Source organism: Drosophila ficusphila, unplaced genomic scaffold (assembly GCF_018152265.1).
Source record: "Drosophila ficusphila isolate 14025-0441.05 unplaced genomic scaffold, ASM1815226v1 contig_412, whole genome shotgun sequence".
In the NCBI taxonomy this organism is placed as follows: domain Eukaryota; kingdom Metazoa; phylum Arthropoda; class Insecta; order Diptera; family Drosophilidae; genus Drosophila; species Drosophila ficusphila.
In genome coordinates, this window is record NW_025064326.1 from 3161905 (window position 1) to 3184980 (window position 23076).

The window sequence follows — 23076 nt, forward strand, 5'->3', positions numbered from 1 at the left end:
TGCATCAGTGGCCCGAGATAAATGCATTTCCCCAGTGATTTATGCTGCAGATGCCCCGAATTTCGGGGAAACCCCTCGACAGCTTCGCGGGGATTGCAAAGTATGCAAACACTCTTTGCGATAAGCTCAATACAAAGCCCTGTCGTCAAGTTCCCACTCAATGTCGAGAGTGCCGTGCAAATATTTACAAACTGTCGACGATTTGCTTTGATTTTGATAAGGGCCACAAAGCGTAGCGTAAACGAGCGCAGATAACAACTGGTTCATTCACCACTTTGGCGGCAATCAAACAAATCAAATAGTTAGTCACACTTTTCGAGGCACGCTATCGGGAAAGGTAATAGCCTTGTTTAATTTCTCGATTAAGCGCTTATAAAATCTGATTGCAACCTTGCCAAGCCTCTAAACTTTTTATCAGCTTTATAAACAAGATGGTTATGTTTGGCATAAGCCCATCACTTTTGGTTGTCATTTTGATGACAATAGTCAGGAACTTTTGATATGCTAATACTACGTAGACATTTCGGGAATTTTTGTTAGTTTCGTGAGTAATTTTGTATAAAAAATACCACTGCGCAATCAATATGCTCCCCAAAAACCGGAAATTGGTAAGAAAAACCCATCTACACTTGAGTTTCCCAAGCCGTTTGCTTTGCACTTGCTATCTCTTTTTATCTGAGTCCCGCCCTCTCTTTCACTTCTTCCGCTCGACTTTCATCGCCGTGTCCAAAAAAAAAAAAAAAGAGGCGCATAAAAAATGTACTCACACAAATTTCTTGTGTCAACTTGAAGTTTTTAGCGAATTAGCAATTTGTGCAGCGGTCGCAGTGGAAATTTTATACCAAATTGCAAATTCGTGTTGACTTTGTTTCAGTAAATTTTCCACCTCGTTTTCCTTTCTGCTGAAGTAGGGCTTTTCGTTTCATTCCTCGTCCCCCCTTTTTTCCCCCGATTCTTTTTCCTTCGTGTTGACTTAATGGAAATGTAAATAAAAAGTGAAGTTGATGCGGCTGAAGCTCGCTCTGCATTTGACTGATAAGTTTTATACGTTTTAAATTTGTATAAAGTTTTTGGCAGATTGCTGGCTCAACTGTCTGCTCATCTGTCTTCATTTGTCGGTTGTGTGAAAATCTTTGTGATTGTCGGGCATATTAAGTGGAAACTTATAAAAACACCAAACGGAAAATGGTGTGAGGTGTTTAATTGTCAAATAACATTCGTTTGCATAGCTGTATGGACTAATATCACGCATACGCAGCGTTGCCGTTCATTTTGGTAGTGGATTTTATATTGTAACCACAAGAATATCGTCATTAAACTCAAGCTCTCCTCTCCGCAATTTAGTTTCCTTGAAGAAAATGCGGCCCATATGCTCGGACAAACCGATATTGCATTCCCACTCCACTACTTTCACCGATATTATGTGTACTTTGGCCGTATCACGGACCACAAATTGCAGCTGCTGCTGCTTAATGCCACAACTTTCGATTCCGCAGCAGACATGCTGCCATCCTGCCATCATGGCATCCTGGCAGCCTGGCATCCTAACATCAGAGCATCCTTGCATGTCCAAGTCCTTGGCAGAATGTCTAGATGGAGTGCTGTTCGAGCATGTTGCAATAAAACTAAATCGAATTCAAACACAAAGTTCATTTACAGTTCATCAAGTCGGGCTGGCTCCTTTTGCGACGGGGGAAAAGGCAAACAAAATGTGGCTCCCGGAAAGTTCTAAACTTGGCTTTTATGCTAAATTAAGTGTGCTTGCGCCCTGAGTACTTGGATATATTTGGCAGCCGAAAGACCGAAGACCGAAGCCCGAAAGTCGTTGGCTGATAGGCTAAATTGATTCGTCAGTTAAAGTTCATAGGTGGTCTCTCGGTCACACAAGTCAAAATTGTTTATTTTGGTTTGGGCGAGGTATTTTCCATTAGCTGGTAATGGCGCATTGATACACATTTATTGTGGGTTAACCCGCACTATATAGTACACACACACACACCACCGAATCTGAAAGCTTCTGCGGTTTAGCATTTTCGGTGCCAAATTTCGGTTATCGGGGTGACACGGAAAAATCAACCGAAATACCACGGGAAAATGCCATTGATTTCGATTAATTTTCAATGGCTTTGCCGGCCGCGGAAATATTGCTAATTGCGTGTGTAAAGCGTGTTTATCTTTCCCTGTTTTTTTTTTCTTGCGGTGCGGTCATCCCCGATGTTATGCATTAAATAAATTTGCTGATAATTTGATTTTCCACAAAAACGGTTTGCCACGTGTTTAGCATACTTTTGTGGCTCGAGTGGCTAAGTGGAAAATTTGCAGCTGCTGAGAGTGCACAATGGGAAACGGCTTTTGAATTTATTCAGCTTGGGTCTAAAGGTCACTCCGTTTGACTTACTCGCGCTCGACTGGCGACCGAAAATCGTTTTAAGTGAACACTAAAATACCAAGAAATTTCTGCGAAAAGGCGACGAAGTGTGAAATGCCGCTCAGGCTGAGTAACTGGATTTGCTGACTGCCGGGAAAATGCTAAATTACAGCCGGAAAGTGGGAAAATCAATGTGAAATACTTGCACTTGGAACGATTCCATGCGACTTATTTAAATGCTAGCTTAAGTTGCGATATAGCATTTGAAATATTTATAGCCCAATCTGAAGTGGTTCAGGCGTTTATAAACAGTAGTCCCGATATTCCCAGCCAAGCACTCATATATCTGCACCGCACTTGATTTCGGTTCAGTTGTAATTTGCGTGCTAATTTTCTGCTACCGAATTCGCTTGACATTTCCTAGAGAGAGCTGAAGATTTGCATATCTTTTCAACCGCAGCGTGTGGAATGCAAGTTGGGATCCGGCAAGTCATCTATCCCTCCATCCCTAAAACCCTTCCCAATCCCCTTCATCTGTTGCCGGAGCTGCGTGATGTATCCACTTCACATCGTCTATACGTTTTGACAGCTGCTCTCGGAGTTGCTCCTCCTGCGGTTGCCAAGTTTGGCTTTTGGCTCGAGCAGACATTTGGCCCGGCAAATTACCAGAAACGGAGACACTTCCCAGCGGAGGGGGAAAACGGGGAAAGCCAACGCCGTCTCCTCCCCGCTGACTTGTGGGAAGATAAGGAATTTTCATCACTTAATTGACATGTCGGAGAATTGCGGAGCGCCCTGCTCGGATGGTGATTAGTTGGAGTTCAACCGAAGAATATCCATTAACATTGGCTTCAGTTAAATGTTAAACCGGAGGCATCCCGGGGCAATTGTCATATTCAGAGGGCTCTTAATTATTCAATACTGTAATATCTTGCCGTAATACTTTACCAGACAAGTAATCTTAAGCCAAAAGCAACTGAACACTTTAACCTGCAAAAGTTTAGAGGTTCATGTGTAGCCAATTTTCCTCCTTGCCGGACTCTCGATTGTTTCGTGTGCAGCTGCCAATTAGACTCAGCCAGACGGGCTTCTGGCCACCAGCCACTAGCCACCAGCAGAGGAAAAGTGAAACCCATTTGGCCATTGAGGCAAAATGTCACTTGTCGTTGTCAGGACGAATCCCATCTTATCCTGCGTCCCTTTTCGGCTCCTTCCTCCCTTCATCAGCAGTGCGTCATAAGCGGGTTATGGAATTTTCATTTCCAGTCGAGAAGACCACCTGAAAATGGCCAAAAAGATATGCGGTGTGGGCTGTTAGCAGATGACAATTTCTGGATAAGAACACTGCAATTCTGGAAAGTCAGTCTCTGAGATTTGAGACTTGGTTGCTTGATAGCCAATCGAATTGGTTTTGTTTAAGGGTTCTCAGCTTATTCAATTTTCTCCAACCAACTTGGAAGTGCTTCTATGGTAGAGTATCCAGTTTTAGTCATCCGGATGACCTTGAGCCAGCCCCATATGCTCGTCCTCCTCGCAAGTCAAGTTAATTGGAAGCCAGGACAAACTGTTTGCCGTTTGCTGTTGTTACCCTTTTGACGTTTAATTAATATGCAAATGATGCCGCCTTTCCACTCCTCTCCTCTTCACTCGACTCCACTCCATTCGGCTCGGCATTCCAATTGCGATTCCGCAGCATCTGGCACTTTCGGCAGCTCGAAGCTCTGAGCTACGGGATCCACATGCGATGGCCACTTCCTTGACTGCGAATATCCTGCCAGATTCGCTGGCAGCGTAAACAAACCGAGGAGGAATTAGAAAGGCAGCTTAGTCATTCCGCCGGCGTCGCTGATTCCGTGCCGCGCTTGAATTGTCGGATGCGGAGGGGACAACCCCGTGCCCTGTATCCCGTATCCCGTATTCTGTAGCCCGTATCCTGTGTCCCGTTTCCATGACATCCTTCGGTGTCCCACAGGAATGCCCGCTCGGAATTTACGAGCCGCTCGAGATTAGTTTCCCCTGGCTGTTTGCTTTAATTGCGCCCATAGACCACCGAACTGAGAGCGAAGAACGAAGAACGAAGAATAGGGGGCGTGGCCGAGTGTCGCCGAGTCAGCAAATACGGGAATATCCTCCGCCATATGCCCCGTTATATTCCTCCACTTTTCGACATTCCACATACGCCGTGTGCGCCAGAGGAGATGCCCCAAGATTGGTGTCGCTGCATTGTAAATATTGCATTGGGCAAGCTCAAATAAACACACTTATCGCATCGAACGGGGAGTCGTAAATATATATGTTTGCCCATATGTATCTGCGATGCATAAATTGTTGCCTCTGCCATTGTGTGTGTGTGTTCGAGTGTGTGTATGTATGAGTGTGTGTATTTGTGTGGCTGTGTTCCTGTGCCACCGTTTTATATCTTATTTATTTCAATTTTTTGCACATTCGTTGCCGCGACGTGTGTCGAATGTGCGGCACATTTTATTCGAATGTTTTCATTCGGTTGTGCTCCTTTTTTATCATCCTTCGGGATGCAATTTAAAATATTGCACAATCCCCGCACAGCTCCATCTTTTTTTTTTGTTGGCTCTCCATTTGTACATTTTCCCTGTTTTTTTTTTTGGTTGTGGCCATTGACGTGGCCGTTGAGTTGAGTGATTGCAATAAATTATTACCGAAAGTTTATCACGTCCAATGGAGCGGAGCTCGCCGCATATTGTCGTTAGTGTTTCTTGACGGAGAACGGAAGATAAATTGTTCGAAGAATATTCGTTTCTATAAGCTCAAAGACAATTTACAAATTATTAAGACATTTATTTAACTAGTTTTTTTAGCCGGCTACCATTGGCTCATGGAATTCAAATGCCATTTGGTATGTAAATCCCATCCAGATTCCAGGAAGCTCTACCTTATTAACTTGGCCTCCCGGCGCAGGACCTTCAGCTCCTCCTTGTTTACGAGGGACAGCTCACTGGGTGACAGGCAGTCCTCCTTGCTGCCGAAAACCTTCTGCACGTCGTCGATCTCCAAGCCCCTGAGCAACACAACCGATTCCGCGGAGAGCAGGGCCACAGTCACCGCAGAATTGTTGATTTTCTCCACCAGCCAGGCTCGTTCGTCGCTGAGAAAGTCTTGCAGGGTATTGCAGATTGCATCCACGAAGAGTTTCAGGATGCGGAAGGCGGGGAACCACATGGCCACCAGAAGCACCTGGAGCGCCAGGCAAAGAGCCGCCACCTCGAGGATTAACCCCGCCTGACCCATCTGGCTTACGTTCGGACAACTTGCGCCGTGCTTCAACTTTAATTTATGCAGGAACATGATGGCGACGATTAAGAACACGGTCGATTCCGCACTCGATTCCACGGGATTGTAGAAGAGCCCTATGGCATGGCAAAAGATCGAAATCAGCATGGCAATCATGTACGCGGCTTCCATTTCTTTTTTTTTTATTACTGAAAATATACAATTTACAAAAAAACTGAGAATTTTTCGGAAATTTTTGTTACTGCTGCTAAAGGAATACACGTCTCTCAAAATAAATATGAATACTGTTTCATGGCTTGCTTTTCAAATTTATTTGAATATTCAGAAACCATTTACAAGTCACCCATGAGTAAGCAAAATGTAATGTAAATTATTGGAATATTAAAAAACAGTAGGCAGTGATTTAATAGTGCGACAGCAACTGCAGCATTTCATCATTCTCGAATTTACTTTCTTAACATTCAGTTGCGTTAAAAATAAGAAATATTCTCCCTTTTTGAATTTCTCAAATAAGTTTGCAAAAATGCCGGCTCGTCAAGTTTTGAACAAAGAACGCCCGATTATGAAGCGCGTGAGTTACAAGGTGTATATATAGTGATATCTTTTACATTTGTATCCTTAGAGGATGACTATATCTGGTCCCAGACCTTTGCCTTCTCCGTTACCTGTTCGTGCCAAAGAGAATCTACGGCAGCCAAACTTCCTCGAAAGTCTCAATAATAATAGCGATATTATAATAAGACGTTCCATGGATCAAATTCTTCGCGAGAGGATCGATTCGCGGCTTTGGAATGACAACAATTCTGGCAACAACTTGAGCAGGCAATTGCTTATGAATTCCACTCCGCCGCCGCCGCAGAATCTCAATTGGAACGATCGCGGTTTTCAACCCAATGGGTCGTCCAATATGATGGGCTTTAGGAACTTTGATGATCAACCGCAGAATCGCGGATGCAATGAGTATATTCAGAACGATGTGATGATCGGAGGTCGTGAGCCAGAGCGCTTTATCCCCAATGACAACTTTCAACAGGGATATCGCCCAGTGATGACTTCGCGAAACATTCAGGAACCGGAGTTTCGCAATGAATCCTTGATGGATTGTCAAACTTCCATGGTTGAGGACTGCTCCTTTGACTCGGGCTTCTCGGGACCACAATCTGGTTTCAATAATCGTGACTTTCGCGAGGAGAACATGGTTCGCAATGGAAATCAGGTAAATAAACGCCGATCGGAGTCGCTTTCCGGAGGTCGTGAGATGTTCGAAAAGACCTTCTCGATCGGTGGCTTCAAGTTGCCCTACGTCACCAACATTGTGGGCCAACCTCCCTTTGCTGCGTCGAGGTCGCATGCCGTGAGGTTCTTCAAGAAGCAGCCCGACTATATAATCTCCGTCGGCAAATCCAAGAAGGTTCCGACTGTTCAGCACATTTACATCGAGAACAAGGACGCCGAAGAGTTGGAAGAGGTTTTCGGTGGAAAGGACAATCCTTTGTCCCAGTTTTCGGGTCGCTCCCGCGAGAGTTTCGCCGCTGAGTTCACCAAGATCTATCGGGGCAGGAACTACGGGAAGTGGGAGGGCTGGTGGAAGGACTTCCGCAACATCGACGTGGACATCAACGAGCAGCTGGCCAAGTTCGACTGCTTCAACGTGAAGTACAACTTCCAGGCGCCAGGTGGCGCCTGTGATCCTGCCGATCTGATCCAGAGGGCCAACATCGCTCTCACCAAAAACCGCAACAGCTACCTGGGCAACATGCGGGTGGTGTACGGCCTGATGGACCACTCCCTTCTGGCCAACCTCAACATGGACTCGGTGGCCCAGCTGCAGGATATCATACGGTCGGTGCCGAACCACCTGTGGATCTACAAGTTGCGCTGCATGGTCTTCATCTGGTACAAGTTCAGCCAGGTGATGAAGTCTGAGGACACCGGCGACCGGAAGCACCAGTTCATCCTCAAGGAGTGGCGCAGCCCTGTCGTCCACTGGCTGGCCAAGCAGGCCTTCCTCGAGCTGCGCACCATCAGCAGGTCCGAGTATCCCCAGTACAGCGAGGTCTACGGCAGGAACAGCAAGGGCTCCAAGGAGTAGGATATTGTCTACTTACCTCGTTAATAATAAAAATATTGAATAAAATATTTATTATATCCTAACATCCTAATAAGAGCTGCTTAAGTGATTTATTCTATCCTTTGATTTTATTGAATCGAATCGAATCAGCTGCTGTAATCCCAATAATAACCCTATTTCCCTGCCTTGATACAAACGCATTCTGATGAAAATAAAACAGCTGGAAAAAGCTACTTATGTCAAGTGAAACCATATTCCGGGACCCGCCGCAATTTATTCAGCTCCACTTGCATAAAGTTGTTTAATTTGTTATCCCCAAAGTGCACCTGAGCCTCAGGGCTAAGAGGTAAAACCAAAAACAAAACAAAAAAACGAAAACAGAAAGAAAAAAAAATATATAAATAAGGAAAAACAGGCAAAGGCAAATGAATAAACCAACAGCAACGGAAAATGACGATACAAACCAAAGGGAAGGCTAAAAAAAATGCAAAGCGCTACTGCATATTAATCCGACAGAGTATTTCACTCAGCTTCAAACACACTCACCCGTACAGGGTGTCCTGGCCACAAACGAATGAATATGCATGGAGAAAAATCGAATAAAATAATTTGCGTTACAAAACTATATAATTTGTTCATTTGTATTCATTGCTATGTCTGTTTAACGAATCTTTAATAAAGCAAGCTTAATAGCTTAAAATCTCTTAACAAATTTATATGTAAAAATTTCTTCTGGAGATCTGTGTGTTTCTTTCTGTGTAACCAAGGCCATCAGGAGCCTTTGGAAAGGGACAGGCTGTCGGCGAGATGGGCGACCGCGAAAGACATTTATTGTATCCTTAGCGCGGCTGACAGACGCGTGCTGAGACGATGATGAATTTGCTGCCGCCGATGGCTCCAGCCTCCCTCCTCCTTTCTCCTTCCTTCATCCTTCTTCCTCCACCCACAAACCACCACCACCACCACCACCCACTGCGGCATCCGCCCACCCCCCATTCTTCATGAGAGTGGGAAAGGAACTTGGCCCAAAAGTGAAAAACTCGACTGGCAGCCAACGAAGCGGCAGAAATGACGACAGACAGCCTTTTGGGACAGACGGCGGGCAAGTGACGAAAAAAATGCAAATAAAATGCCGGCTTATTGAGTCAGTGGTGCCGCGGAGAAAAGAGAAAGGGGAGAGGAGAAAGCAGAAAGCAGAAGCAGGAGGGGAGAGGGGAGAAAGTCGGTGGCGAACAAGACACTTTTTAGTTGATTGAAAAAGGTGATGTCAAGGCTTTTCCTTTTCTCCCATTTCATTCTTTGTTGACCTTTTTCCGTTAAATATGATAGAAGTTTTTCACTTTGATAAGCAAACGCTGTGGGTTTGCTAGGCATTAAAGTGGCGTAGGAAGAACTAAGCGGAAAGTGGCCTGTAATCGCCAGAAATGGGTATTACATAATTGAAAAGGAGAGAGGTTTCGAATAAACTGAGGTATTTATGAGTGCCAGCAAAAAGGTACGATCAAATAAAGTTTTTAAGAAAGACAGAAAATCATAAATATAAAAACCCAGTTTCCTATGAAATTCTCCAGATAATTTAGAAGTGTTCATTAAAGATTTTAGATTTGAATGATTTACCATACCTACCCTGGGATTTTTCCCGGGAAGAATGCCCATTTAATTTATCAAGATGTGAGATGGGTTCAAGAACCGAAGGTAGCTCATCCAGAAATTTATACTCGTATATACATACCCACACCATAAGATATGCAAACAGAGAAATGTAATAAAATACTAAAAGCACAACAAAAAGGCGTCAGGTGCAGACAAACACTTTCACACCCACTCAGTCACACACCAACACACCCAGACGGGCCAAAAGGAATCCTTGAGCACAGCGGGGATCGTGTTTACGCATTTATCCTGCCCAGAGGCTCCTTTTCGCAGGCCCACGCTATAATATTTAATTTAAAATTGTAGCCCCCGGCATTCTGCTCATGACTTTCGAGGGGCAGGCGAGCGTCAAATGGAAAAGTGTCACTCCTTGCCAGGACCCCAGTATCGGAGTATTCTGCTTAAGGACCTTAAGTCGCTCCAATCAGATTGCATTGCAGGCGGAGAGGCAGGAAGGCAGGAAGCGATTTTCGAGGCTTTGTGCCGTTTTTATCCCATCTGACACCTCAGGTGCGATTGCCGCTGTATTTGGGGAATACACCCCGTGATTTATTTTGAAAAGGTTCAAAGGAAGAAAATTATAAATAAAAGACATGACTATTGTGCCTCCAAAGGTTGCAAGCACACGAGAACACTCCGTCACACCCGGCAATTAATTTAAATTCAATTAAGAACCGGGCTGGCTGTCACGTACATGGCTCAATCATAATTTAAATTTTGGCCAGAACGAAATTAACCGACATAGGAGTTTCCATCCGGAGGCCAGGGGGATGTATGTACTTTGTGCGTGTGCCACTTGCTAATTGCAAACGAAATCCGATTCTCATTAACTGGTTCGGTCTCATAATTCATTTACCTGAATTTGCCTCTTTAAACTGGAGTCGGTCCTGGTGATCTCATTATCACCTTGTGGCACTGTTGAAATACTTGCAGAAAAGGCCAAATATGCTCGATGGCTCGCTGATTAATAAATTATTCTTTATTAAACAGCGCTATGCAAATTCAGTGCAGGAAACGAGAGGTGACAAAACAGCGGAAATCCTACAGATGAATGGTAGATATAGCCGGGCATATTTATTAAAAAAATCAATTAATTCGCAATTAATTACAGATTCATTAAACGAGTCAAATATCATTGCAATAAAATGTGTACGCGCGCACTGAAATCGCTGGAATGTCAGCTTAAAAGTGAATTGAATGCATCAATAATAGCATTTTAAAGTTCAAATTCTGAAAAGGCCAATTAAATATGATTTCGCACATTGCCAGACCGAATTCTATCCATAAATAACAGATTTTTATTATTATAAAAAGCGCAAGACAAACTTGTTTTCATTAATATCAAATTACATTGCTGCAAATTGCTCGTTGAAAAAATACTCGATTTGCTTTTATATCTGCAAAATTCCATTCTGGAATAAAAACATGTTTTCTTTTTAGCCTCCTGACTTTGTAACAGCTAAAATGCGAATATTTGCAGGTTGCATAAATTGCCAAAACATTTGTAAATATTTTAGTTTCGTGAGCGAGCTTCAACATCAAAACAGGAAAACAGGATCAAGGACTCGCACTCCTGTTGCGTTTCGATTGCGTTGTTTATTTTTTCGTGTTGCCGTTTGGCCAGCGTGCAAAACTAACTATTTGTTCAGCAAATATGCAATAAAATGCATAGCCGCCCTCCAGATTTTCCCGCCCATTTCCACGCCCATTTAACAAAGTTAGAGTTAGAGAGTACTTTCCACATTTTGACTTCTCCGGCATTGCATGACAAATTGCATTTGAGGTTTTTCACATGGACATTGATTTAATTACCAAATGAATTTCCTTGCCAGCCAGAAGTCGAGAAAGAAGTTTCATTTCCCTCAAGTCTGGCCAGGAATTTGCATATGCACTGCCCCTCCCTCCGTCCATTCGGCCATCTGCCCGTTTGAGTAATTTCATTATGAGTTTTAAGACTTTTAATTAATTTAAAAAGTGAACAATTTTACACTCTTTTCATAACAACTTCGGTCGGAGTCCGCAGTCCGGCTTTTGTCTGCTGTAGTCTGTAGTCTGTAGTCTGGTCGAACAGGAAGAGTGGCATAATTTCCGCACCGCCTCGAACTTGATGCAAACATTTCATCTGCATTTCGAGTGGACCAGGACCAGGACCAGAACCAGAACGAGGACGAGGGCCAAAACCAGGATCGAAACGAAGGAAAGGGGCATTGGCAGCAGCTTCAACAGCATTCAATTAATTTTCCGTACTTCTGCCTTCCACAAAAGAGAAACTTTTGCAGTCCGACATCCGGAATTGTTGCCAACTTGAATGCTTATTTACGGACACAACAGCGCCAGAAGCTCCCGGATTATGCCGAACGTCATAAAACTTGTATCGACTCGTTAAACTGGCGGATGAAATGAGCCCGTCATATAACAAGGTCCCCTCGACAGTACACTGAGGAAAAAAGGGATGATATGGGAAGGGTTTACCGATAATAAAATAGTAATAATAATAAAGAATAAGTATTAAGGATAAATTTATACTATTCAGAGAAATTCTTTTTTCAATTATGAAAGGCAATCGGTAGCCTCGTATTAAACCAAACTGATGCTGCTAGAAATATTCCAAGTTACCAACTGTTATCTCTGAAATAAATTTCATTTGTTGTTAACACTCAAAAACAATTCCCCTACACAAGAACACTGCTACACTGAAAAATCTCTGAAGTAGAAATAGTTACCCAAAAATGTCCGCTGAAGTGGAGGAGCTGCTGAAGCGATTCCAGTCCTTCAAGAACGTGGTGGGGATCATGGTGGTAGACAACGACGGGATCCCCATCAAGACGACCTTGGAGTACAACCTGACCCTCCACTACGCGGCCCTGATGCAATCGCTGAGGGAGAAGGCGCGCCAGGCGGTCCTCGATCTGGACGCCACGAACGAGTTCACCTTCCTGCGGCTGCGGACGCTCAAGCACGAGGTGATGCTGTGTCCGCAGGAGGAGTACTTCATCATGGTGCTCCAGAACCCCTCCGACTAGGATTCGATTCGAGGAGCGCGCATCCTGCGTCCTGCGTCCTGTGGATTTGGTTAATCCGAAGCCGGAAAGCCCATTTCATTTGCCTGCATTTGGCAGGCAAAGTGTTCGGCAAACGAAATGTTATTAACATATTCGCCATAGTCTCGGTTTCGCCATCCAGCAATCCATCATTAATAGCATTCAGCTGCAAATTATTTGCATTGGGAATCGCAATTGAATTGGAATGCCATTTGCGTGCAGAGCAGTCTTATTCAATATGCGTCCTTCGGCCCCGAATGCATATATGCATCCTTTCCCTCCTCCGGAACCCCGGAACCCGGCCATCCTGTCCGGGCAAACTCATTTACAATAAATGAAGACTGACTGAGGCAACCACGAAACAAATAAACTTTTTTTTTGTGGCCCTCCCCAGGATGCGAGCTCGCAAGGATGCCGATGCCACGGTAACCAAAGGGAGGCGACTCGCCTCCTCTGGGCTTTGCTATTTTTCATTTAATTAAATATTTTACATGCAAAGTGCATTATGAGCAGGGGGGCGGTGCAAAAACCCTGCTGAAAACCTGGTGAACTCGCACGGAGGACTCACAGGAGACCAGGACATCGATGCCAATCCACCTGTTCATCGGTGCAGTCGAAAGCTGCTCATCCACGATAACTTCATCAGCAACTTCGAATGAGAAGTTCTGGCAAATGCAAACCTAAGGTTCTTTAACTGTGTCAACAGAGTAACTGGGAAAAATTAGGAATTACTAAAACCAATTTAAAGATAGTCAGATATTTTTGATGACTATATAATTCCGAGGTACAAATGATCTGTGAAAATTTCTAGAATTTAAAAAAAGCAAGCACTGTCCACAAAATGTTAAAACGACATCACTGACAAACAGTTCGGGCAACGTCCTGGTTTTGAATATTAGTTCGGGTCAATTACAGGTGTCCTGGATGTTGGAAATTCATAGCTGAACGATTTCTTGAAACCGAACCACAGGACTTGGTTTTTGTTACACAGCAAAATAAAGATAAACTAAACATTACGTATCAGTTACATTTCAAGACATGTTAAATAGTTTCAGCAAACTAATTGAAAAAGCCATTATACAACTTGACTTACGAAGAAGGTAGGAAACTGTTACACAAAATAATAACAGACCTCTTTAGTTATTGAACTACAAATAGTTTAGATACAGAACTGATAACCCTAATGGAAGTAGTCCTATAAAAGGGAGGCACAACTCGTAGCTTTAAGACAGAAAGATGTACTTCAAGTGTTTAACTTCATTATCAATTTTTGGTCTACTATCCGCTGCTCGGGATTCCAGACCGGTGGAAAGGATCATTGGAGGCCACTCTATTCTCATCGAACATGTCCCTTGGCAAGTGTCCTTGTTAAGCAAAATGTCCCACATTTGTGGTGGAGCCATACAGAGTGATCGGGTTATTCTGACTGCCGGTCACTGTCTCGAAAACGAAAAACTAGAAGATTTGTCAATCCGCGCTGGATCCTCGGTTTTGAAAAAAGGAGGTCAGGTGGTGAAGGTTCTGAAAGCCATACCCCATGAGAAATACGTACATGGAAGTGTACCTTTCGACTTTGCTTTGCTCATTTTGGAATCACCCCTGAAGTTCAACAGCCGTGTGCAAAAAATAGATATCGCTGATGAAACCCCCCGGTCGGAAATATGACCTTGGTCACAGGATGGGGTTGTACAAATTTTGATGCTAACTTCAATTGGCCAATACTACAAGGGGTCCATGTGAAAGTCGTTGAATGTGAAAACGAAAATCCTGATATGATTTGCACCGACACACGCAGGGGAACAGCATGTAGTGGTGATTCTGGCGGACCTTTGGTTAGATTAACCGACTTTAAGCTCATCGGCATAGTTTCCAGAGGCACCGACGTTCATGAGGACGGCCGTGGTTTTTATGCGAACACTGTTTCTGTAATCGATTGGATCAGCAGCACAGTTACAGAGAATATCGGTTAAATTCCTTAATATACAAATAAATATACATATGTATATGTAAATAGACATGCTCAAATAAAATTGTTTTAAGGTTTATAATTAAATGTAAGAGAAACAGAAATATTGCATTAATTTTTATTAGCTCCTATATATCGGATAGCTCCCACACGAGAGATTGAAAAAAAGAAATTATCAATCCGTTGTTTTTGATCATATCGACTTGATTTCATTCAGATGGTGTTTTTTAACTACTGTCGATTTTCGAATTAAATTTTATCACAAGCGGATTAAAAAATTTGTGTGTGAGGGTGTGCAGGTCCGGGGAGCCGAATTTCTGTTGTTATTGCTATGTGAGCGGTCAGCTGCCATAGGAAATAGGAAAAAATATATATATAAATAATTAAATATAAATTAATTAAGCATTAACATTAAAACTCGAACCATCAACTATTATCTGAAAAATCAGAATTCACCACTATCACATTTCTTTAAAAGCAAAAAAGTTATTTAAAAAAGAATAGCTCATAGAAGCAAAATCGTATTTATTGGCAAAAAAAATTAAATATTTTAGATATGGTTCCTTCAAACAAAAAATTTTTAATGATTAAAGCGACTAACTGTGCTTAGAATCCAATCCTTGAGCACAACTACATCCGTAAAGACGTCCGGAAAGAAAGGATGACCACAGTGGACTGTCCAGGAAGTGATGCCAATCAGCTGCTTATCGGGAACGCTAACCAAAGGACCTCCGGAGTCACCTCTGCAAGGTCCTTGATTTTTACCATGGACACAAACCATTTCGTTGGTTACAGTGGTGGTATTTGATTGCATACATGCCCATTTCTTGTCATAGGCTTTTCTGCAACTCTCGTGGTCTTCGATCAAGACGTAGGTTCCCTTCAAAGTTTCGGGATAAGAACCGTTAATACTATCCACAATTTGTCCCCAACCAGTGGTAAGAGCCCAACTTCCTGCCCGAGGAGTTTCGCTGGCCAAGTCGATGGTTTTGGCAGAAGTTGTCAGAGGAATAGGCGAACTCAGGACGAGCACTGCAATATCATTGGCAAAACTGCCATTGTTCTTCGTGCGGTTATAATCCTCGTGAACTATAACTTCTGACACGTTGGTCACTTGGCCCAATTGCCATTTCGAAGAGCCGTAGTACACTGATACATCAGCAGCTTTAGACCCTTCCATACAGTGTGCAGCCGTCAAAACTATGTTATCTTTGTATAGGACTCCACCACAAGACGACGAATTTATGTGCAAATACACTTGCCAAGGCGATGACACTATGTCCTCTTCAAAACCACAAACGATCCGCTGATCCGGTGGGGGAACACGTCCTGCCGACAGGAGCGCAACTCCCAGGACTAAGAACAAACTCAACAGAAACATGTTGAAGTCGATTAGGTTTCGGTAGTCGAACTGAAATTGGGGTTCCTCTTTTATAGCACCAGGAAAGGTTGCAATTGGTATTTAAATTATAAATGGTTTTCTAGACATCTTATCAGTAAGAAATATTTCAAAAGGTAAGACGCCACATAAAAGTTAATGGACAGCTGTCTGTTGCGTCATGATTATGAAACTAAATTATCTTTTAGAATTCTGACGTATTACCACTTTTAAAATGGTGATTAAAATTACACTGAAAGAATAGAAAGAAAGACAAAAAAGGAAGCTAGCTTCGGCTCGCCGAGCTATATAAGCTAGCTTATATTACGCCACCTGGAAGAAATCAAGTCGATCTGATCAATTTTTATTTCATTCTCTCATATGGGAGCTATCCGATATAGTCTCCCGATCTGGCCCGTTCTGAATTATATATAAAGGAAAATAAAGATACATTATACATTACGTATAGCTATGAGTTATAGTGTTAAATAGTTTCAGCGAACTAATTGAAAAAGTCATTATACAACTTGATTTACGAAAACGATAGGAAACTGTTACACAAAATAATAACAGACTTCTTTAGTTATTGAACTACAAATAGTTTAGATACAGAACTGATAACCCTAATGGAAGTAGTCCTATAAAAGGGAGGCACAACTCGTAGCTTTAAGACAGAAAGATGTACTTCAAGTGTTTAACTTCATTATCAATTTTTGGTCTACTATCCGCTGCTCGGGATTCCAGACCGGAGGAAAGGATCATTGGAGGCCACGCTATTCTCATCGAACACGTCCCATGGCAAGTGTCCTTGTTAAGAAAAACGTCCCACATTTGTGGTGGAGCCATACTTAGTGATCGGGTTATTCTGACTGCCGGTCACTGCCTCGAAAACGAAAATCTAGAAGATTTGTCAATCCGCGCAGGATCCTCTCTTTTGAAAAAAGGAGGTCAGGTGGTAAAGGTTTTGAAAGCCATACCCCATGAGAAATACGTATTTCAAACTGCTCCTTTCGACATTGCTGTGCTCATTTTGGAATCACCCCTCAAGTTCAACAGCCGTGTGCAAAAAATAGATATAGCTGATGAAACCCCCCCGGTCGGAAACATGACCTTGGTCACAGGATGGGGTTGTACACGGTATAACACTAGCTTCAGTTGGCCAATACTACAAGGGGTCCATGTGGCAGTCATTGATTGTGGAGACCAAGGTTCTGATGTGATTTGCGCCGACACTCGCAGGGGAACAGCATGTCAAGGTGATTCTGGCGGGCCTTTGGTTAGATTAACCGACTTTAAGCTCATCGGCATAGTTTCCTTGGGCACCGACGTTCATGAAGAGGGCCGTGGACGGTACGTGAACACTGTTTCTCTAATCGATTGGATCAGCAGCACAGTTACAGAGAATATCGGTTAAATTCCATAATATACAAATAAATAAATATGTTAATGGACATGCTCAAATAAAAATGTCTAACTCTAAAAAACATCAATATTGCATTATTTTTTATTAGTTCTCTCTGCAACTTCAACGAACATATATCATTTAGCTGCCATACGAAAGATCGAAAAATCTATATAGAATTAAGGCAAATAAAATGATAACATCGTCGTTTTTATTTATTAGACATTCATGATTTCTGGAATTTAGACTTTTTTTAGGACTCTTGAATTAATTTAAATTTCATCAAAATCTGACTATATCATATAGCTGTCATACGAACCATAGTTGAAAATATGGAAAATTAATAGAAAAATCGTCATAGCTTCCATGTTGTTTAGCCTTTATGAATTTCGTTCGAAATATTTGATGACTGCAAAGGTATATAAGCTTCCGCTTACCGAAGCTAGCTTTCTTTCATGTTTTTATCGATGTTAAATTACAGTCTGCTAACCATGAAAATTAAAACTCGAAAAGCGTTACTTCTCACTTCTTGGTCTTGAGCTAAAAAATCAAAGTAGAAAAATCTTATTTTTTGGAAAAAAAAAATTAAATATTTTAGATCTGGTTCTTTCAAACAAAAAAATTGTGTGCAGAGTAAAAATATTTTTTATAAGGCCAACTTGTTTATTTCGTTTATCTGTTAAAATCTTTAATGATTAAAGCGGCTAACTGTGCTTAGAATCCAATCCTTGAGCACAACTACATTTGTGAAGACGTCCGGAAAGACCGGATGACCACAGTAGGCAGTCCAGGAAGTGATGCCAATGAGCTGCCTACCGGGAACGCTAACTAAAGGACCTCCGGAGTCACCTCTGCAAGGTCCTTGATTTTTACCATGGACACAAACCATTTCGTTGGTTACAGTGGTGGTATTTGATTGCACACATGCCCATTTCTTGTCATAGGCTTTTCGGCAACTTTCGTGATCTTCGATCAAAACGTACGCACCCTTTAAAAATTCGGGCGCAGAACCGTTCTGAGTATCCTCAGTTTTTCCCCATCCAGTAGTAAGAGCCCAACTTCCTGCACGAGGAGTTTCGCTGGCCAAGTCGATGGTTTTGGCAGAAGTTGTCAGAGGAATAGGCGAACTCAGGACGAGCACTACAATATCATTGGCTTGACTGCCATTGTTCTTCTTGGGGTTATAATCCTCGTGAACTATAACTTCCGACACGTTCGCCACTTGACCCAATTGCCATTTCGAAGAGCCGTAGTACACTGATATATCAGCAGCTTTATACCCTTCCATACAGTGTGCAGCTGTCAAAACGATGTTATCCTTGTATAGGACTCCACCACAAGACGACGAATTTATGTGCAAATACACTTGCCAAGGCGACGATTCTATGTCCTCTTCAAAACCACAAACGATCCGCTGATCCGGTGTAGGAACACGTCCTGCCGACAGGAGCACAACTCCGAGGACTAAGGTCAAACTCAACAGAAACATGTTGAAGTTGATTTGATTTCTGTACTCCAAATGGAAATGAGGTTCCTCTTTTATAGCACCAGGAAAGATTGCAATTGGTACTTAAATTATAAATGGTTTTCTAAACGTCTTATCTGTAAGAAATATTTCAAAAGGTAAGACGCCACATAAAAGTTAATGAACAGCTGTCTGTTGCGTCATAATTATGAAACTAAATTATCTTGTAGAACTCTGATGTATTACCACTTTTAAACTGGCGATTGCTATTACATTTCTGAAAGAATAGAAAGAAAGACAAGAAAGGAATCTAGCTTCGGCTCGCCGAGGCTTATATACCCTTGCACTCATCAAATGTGTCGAACAAAATACATAAAGGCTAAACAACATCGAAGCTGAGAGGTTTTTTCTGTTAATTTCCCATATTTTCGACTATTGTTCATATGGCAGCTATATGATATAGTTTAATGAAATATAATTCTTAACTCAAGAGTGGTTAGAAAACTCTATATTCCGAAATCATGTTATAATTTTATTTCCATTATTTCTATATAGATTTTTCGATCTTTTCTATTTAATGGAATTTTTTTCTCGATTCAAGGGTTAATAAAAAACTGCACATTTTGAAAATCATGCTCGTGGGATTAAAAACAACGACGATATAACTTTTTATCCATTATTTATAAATATTTTTTCGATCTTTCCTATGGCAGCTATATGATAGAGTTATCCGATTTTGATAAAATTTTATACGAAATTCAATACTAGTTAGAAAACGCGATATGGAACAAATCAAGTCAAACTGATCAAAAACAGCGGAGTAATATTATTTTTTTTAATCTTTCGTATGGGAGCTATCCGAATAATCGCCCGATCCGACCCGTTCCGAATTTTATACTACGTGCAATAACTGCACACCTTTTGGGAAAGTTTCAGTAAAATAGCTTTAAAATTGAGAGACTAGTTTGAAGAAAAAGTTTCTGCGAACTAATTGAAAAAGTCATTATACAACTTGATTTACGAAGTAGATAGGAAACAGTTACAAAAAAAAAATAACAGACCTATTTAATTATCAAACTACAAATAGTTTAGATACTGAGGTAATTTTTTCCACCCCTAATTAACTGATATCTTTAATATAAGTACTCCTATAAAAGGAAGGAGCTTAAAGACAGCAAACTCGGACACAACAAAGCTAAGATGTACTTCAAGTGTATAACTTCATTATCAATTTTTGGTCTACTATCCGCTGCTCGGGATTCCAGACCGGAGGAAAGGATCATTGGAGGCCACGCTATTCTCATAGAATATGTCCCTTGGCAAGTGTCGTTGTTAAAAAATATGTTCCACATTTGTGGTGGAGCCATACAAAGTGATCGTGTTATTCTGACTGCCGCTCACTGTGTCGTTGGCAAAAAACTAGAAGATTTGTCAATCCGCGCTGGATCCTCGGTTTTGAAAAAAGGGGGTCAGGTGGTGAAGGTTCTGAAAGCTATACCCCATGCGAAATACGTATTTGAAACTGTTCCTTTCGACATTGCTGTGCTCATTTTGGAATCACCCCTCAAGTTCAACAGCCGTGTGCAAAAAATAGATATTGCTGATGAAACCCCCCCGGTCGGAAATATGACCTTGGTCACAGGATGGGGTTGTACAAATTTTGATGCTAACTTCAGTTGGCCAATACTACAAAGGGGTCCATGTGCAAGTCGTTGAATGTGAAGAGGAAACTTCTGATGTAATTTGCACCGACACTCGCAGGGGAACAGTATGTCAAGGTGATTCTGGCGGACCTTTGGTTAGATTAACCGACTTTAAGCTCATCGGTATAGTTTCCATGGGCACCGACGTTCATGAAGAAGGCCGTGGAGGGTACGTGAACACTGTTTCTCTAATCGATTGGATCAACAGCACAGTTACAGAGAATATCGGTTAAATTCCTTAATAAATAAGTAAATAAATAAATATGTAAATGGACATGCTCAAATTAAAATTTCTAAATGTAAAGAACAACAATATTGCATTATTTTTTATGCTGCAATATCTGGTATTTATACCCTTCTAGAGGGTATAAGAATTTCAGACAGAAGTTTTTAACGCAGTGAAGGAGAAACTTCAAACCCCATAAAGTATATTTATTCTCGATCGGCATCACGATCTGAATCGAAATATGTCTGTACGTCTGTCCGTCTGCCCTTTTGTTCGCTAACTAGTCTCTCAGTTTTAAAGCTTTCTTGCTGAAACATTTTCAAAAGTTGTGTAGTCTATAGGATAGGAAAATAAAAATATTACTTCGTTGATTTGATCATATCAACTTGATTTTTTTTAGATGGTGTTTTTTAACTACCATCGAATTTCGAAATAAATTATTATTATTGTGAGTTGAAAAATCTGACTTCACCACTATAATATTTCTTTAAAAGCAAAAAAGTTGTGAAAAAGAATGGCTCAAAGGAGCAAAATCTTATTTATTGGTAAAAATAAAAATAAAATATTAAATGTGCTTCTTTCAAACAAAAAAATTTAACATGGAGTAAAAATATAGCCTTTTAACTTAGGCCAACTTGTTTATTTCATTCATCTGTTAAAATCTTTAGTGATTAAAGCGACTAACTGTGCGCAGAATCCAATCCTTGAGCACAATTACATCCGTGAAGACGTCCGGAAAGTACGGATGACCACAGTGGACAGACCACGAAGTGATGCCAATTAGCTGCTTATCGGAAATGCTAACCAAAGGACCTCCGGAGTCACCTCTGCAAGGTCCTTGATTTTTTCCATGGACACAAACCATTTCGTTGGTTACAGTCGTATTTGGTCCACATGCCCATTTCTTGTCATAGGCTTTTCTGCAGCTCTCGTGGTCTTCGATCAAGACGTAGGCTCCCTTCAAAGTTTCGGGATAAAAACCGTTAATACTATCCACAATTTGTCCCCATCCAGTGGTGAGAGCCCAACTTCCTGCCTGAGGAGTTTCGCTGGCAAAATCGATGGTTTCGGTACAATTTGTCCGAGGAATGGGCGAACTCAGGACGAGCACTGCAATATCATTGGCTTCACTGCCATTGTACTTCGTCTTATCTGTGAGAAATATTTCAAAAGGTAAGACGCCACATAAAAGTTAATGAACAGCTGTCTGTTGCGACATGATTATGAAATTAAACTATCTTTAGGAATTCTGATGTATTACCACTTTTAAAATAGTGATTGCAATTACACCGCTGAAAGAATACAAAGAAAGAAAAACTAATTATGTTCTGAGTTTGTTTTCAAGCTCGATTCAAACTTCCATCCATCATCTCCTGCATTCATTCAACATTCTCAAATGAAATCCGGATCAAGTCATTCGTCTTTCACCTGTCAGCATGTTCGGCATAACCACATCTCTGTGTCTTCCAATCATTGTTTTCCGTTTGGCCCAGCCATGTGTGTCCCCCAATAACGAAAACCAATAGATTCGTTCCGTAGTCCGTAACCCGTAACTCGTAATCCGTAACTCGTGATCCGTAATCCGTAACTCGTAATCTAAACCTGGCCAAAGATGTCCGCGGCAGGCAATCAACTCAACCCCTCATCATCCCATCATCCGTCATCCCAGCCAGCAAACTTCAATCAAGGAAAGAAGAGCCGCAAGACAGCCACCTCGCCTTCTCCTTCTCCTTCCAATCCTTCTGCTCCTCCTCCTCCAAATCGAAAGCCGGAGAAGAGCCGCATCCTGGAGTTGCATGCGATTTTCCTGGGGCACGACACCCGTGGCGATAACAAGATATCCATTCGCCACCTGGGCGACTGTCTCCGCGTGATGGGCGCCAATCCCACGGAGGCGGTGGTGACCAAACACGTCCGTCAACTGCAGGCCGCATCCTTGGAGCGCGTGTCCTTCGACGAGGTGATGGCCATCTACAGCAATCTCGGCAAGCACGGCTGCAGGTCGACTCCCGAGAAGAAGCGGATCGAGGCGGACCAATTCGCCGACTGCCTCCGGCTCTTCGACACGGACAACTCCGGGCTCCTGTCCGCCGCTAGACTCCGCCGGATTCTTGGCCAGTGCGGCGAGAGGATGAGCGCCTTCGAGGTGGACGAACTGCTCAAGGGCAGGATCAACGAACAGGGACTGGTCGACTACAGGAAGCTGATCCACGACATCGTCAATGGCTGAAGGCTGGTAGAAATATCAATGGCAAGTGGAAGAATCAGTCAGAAGAATTACAAAAAGAAAAAGTACATTCATTGACAGGTGGAAGTTTAAAATAAAAATAAATGTTTTTTGTTCACCCCGAAAGGGGCAACTCATATGTTTTAAATGGGGATTGAATATGAATTTTATTGAATTTACTCTACTTAAGAATAATTGAAATGAAATAACTATTTAAGAGATTAGGGACTTTAGAAATAAATAAGCTCTTTGAAGGACATCTGATAAAATATGATATTGAAGAGATTACTTCTAGCTTACATTTTAAAT

The 23076-nt window shown here is 42.0% G+C and overlaps 10 protein-coding genes across 10 annotated transcripts; 6 read left to right on the forward strand and 4 right to left on the reverse strand.

Annotated features, from left to right (window-relative positions):
- Nucleotides 1-5161: 5161 nt before the first annotated feature.
- Nucleotides 5162-5917, reverse strand: LOC108092418. Its single transcript, XM_017191986.2, has one exon. The coding sequence runs from the start codon at nt 5804-5806 to the stop codon at nt 5273-5275; it is 534 nt and encodes a 177-aa protein (XP_017047475.1). The 5' UTR covers nt 5807-5917; the 3' UTR covers nt 5162-5272.
- Nucleotides 5918-6070: 153 nt separating this feature from the next.
- On the forward strand, nt 6071-7797 carry LOC108092408. Its single transcript, XM_017191973.1, has 2 exons — nt 6071-6206; nt 6258-7797. The coding sequence occupies exons 1-2, from the start codon at nt 6159-6161 to the stop codon at nt 7725-7727; spliced, it is 1518 nt and encodes a 505-aa protein (XP_017047462.1). The 5' UTR covers nt 6071-6158; the 3' UTR covers nt 7728-7797.
- A 4219-nt stretch (nt 7798-12016) lies between these two features.
- Nucleotides 12017-12762, forward strand: LOC108092422 (dynein light chain roadblock-type 2). The gene has a single exon (XM_017191989.1). The coding sequence runs from the start codon at nt 12089-12091 to the stop codon at nt 12380-12382; it is 294 nt and encodes a 97-aa protein (XP_017047478.1). The 5' UTR covers nt 12017-12088; the 3' UTR covers nt 12383-12762.
- Nucleotides 12763-13636: 874 nt separating this feature from the next.
- LOC108092284 (hypodermin-A-like) lies at nt 13637-14176 on the forward strand. Its single transcript, XM_017191818.2, has one exon. It carries the CDS (start codon nt 13637-13639, stop codon nt 14063-14065), a length of 429 nt encoding a protein of 142 aa, XP_017047307.2. The 3' UTR covers nt 14066-14176.
- Nucleotides 14177-14874: 698 nt separating this feature from the next.
- LOC108092410 (trypsin alpha-like) lies at nt 14875-15755 on the reverse strand. Its single transcript, XM_017191977.2, has one exon. The coding sequence runs from the start codon at nt 15745-15747 to the stop codon at nt 14947-14949; it is 801 nt and encodes a 266-aa protein (XP_017047466.1). The 5' UTR covers nt 15748-15755; the 3' UTR covers nt 14875-14946.
- Nucleotides 15756-16423: 668 nt separating this feature from the next.
- On the forward strand, nt 16424-17236 carry LOC108092412 (trypsin delta-like). The gene has a single exon (XM_017191978.1). It carries the CDS (start codon nt 16424-16426, stop codon nt 17156-17158), a length of 735 nt encoding a protein of 244 aa, XP_017047467.1. The 3' UTR covers nt 17159-17236.
- Nucleotides 17237-17834: 598 nt separating this feature from the next.
- Nucleotides 17835-18635, reverse strand: LOC108092283 (trypsin alpha-like). Its single transcript, XM_017191817.1, has one exon. The coding sequence runs from the start codon at nt 18633-18635 to the stop codon at nt 17835-17837; it is 801 nt and encodes a 266-aa protein (XP_017047306.1).
- Nucleotides 18636-19799: 1164 nt separating this feature from the next.
- Nucleotides 19800-20624, forward strand: LOC108092413 (trypsin delta-like). Its single transcript, XM_017191979.2, has one exon. The coding sequence runs from the start codon at nt 19812-19814 to the stop codon at nt 20325-20327; it is 516 nt and encodes a 171-aa protein (XP_017047468.2). The 5' UTR covers nt 19800-19811; the 3' UTR covers nt 20328-20624.
- Nucleotides 20416-22014, reverse strand: LOC108092281 (trypsin alpha-3-like). Its single transcript, XM_017191816.2, has 3 exons — nt 21969-22014; nt 21226-21692; nt 20416-20502 (listed from the first exon to the last, which is right to left on the reverse strand). The coding sequence occupies exons 1-3, from the start codon at nt 22012-22014 to the stop codon at nt 20416-20418; spliced, it is 600 nt and encodes a 199-aa protein (XP_017047305.2).
- LOC108092417 (myosin-2 essential light chain) lies at nt 21951-22900 on the forward strand. Its single transcript, XM_017191985.2, has one exon. It carries the CDS (start codon nt 22153-22155, stop codon nt 22768-22770), a length of 618 nt encoding a protein of 205 aa, XP_017047474.1. The 5' UTR covers nt 21951-22152; the 3' UTR covers nt 22771-22900.
- Nucleotides 22901-23076: the final 176 nt, after the last annotated feature.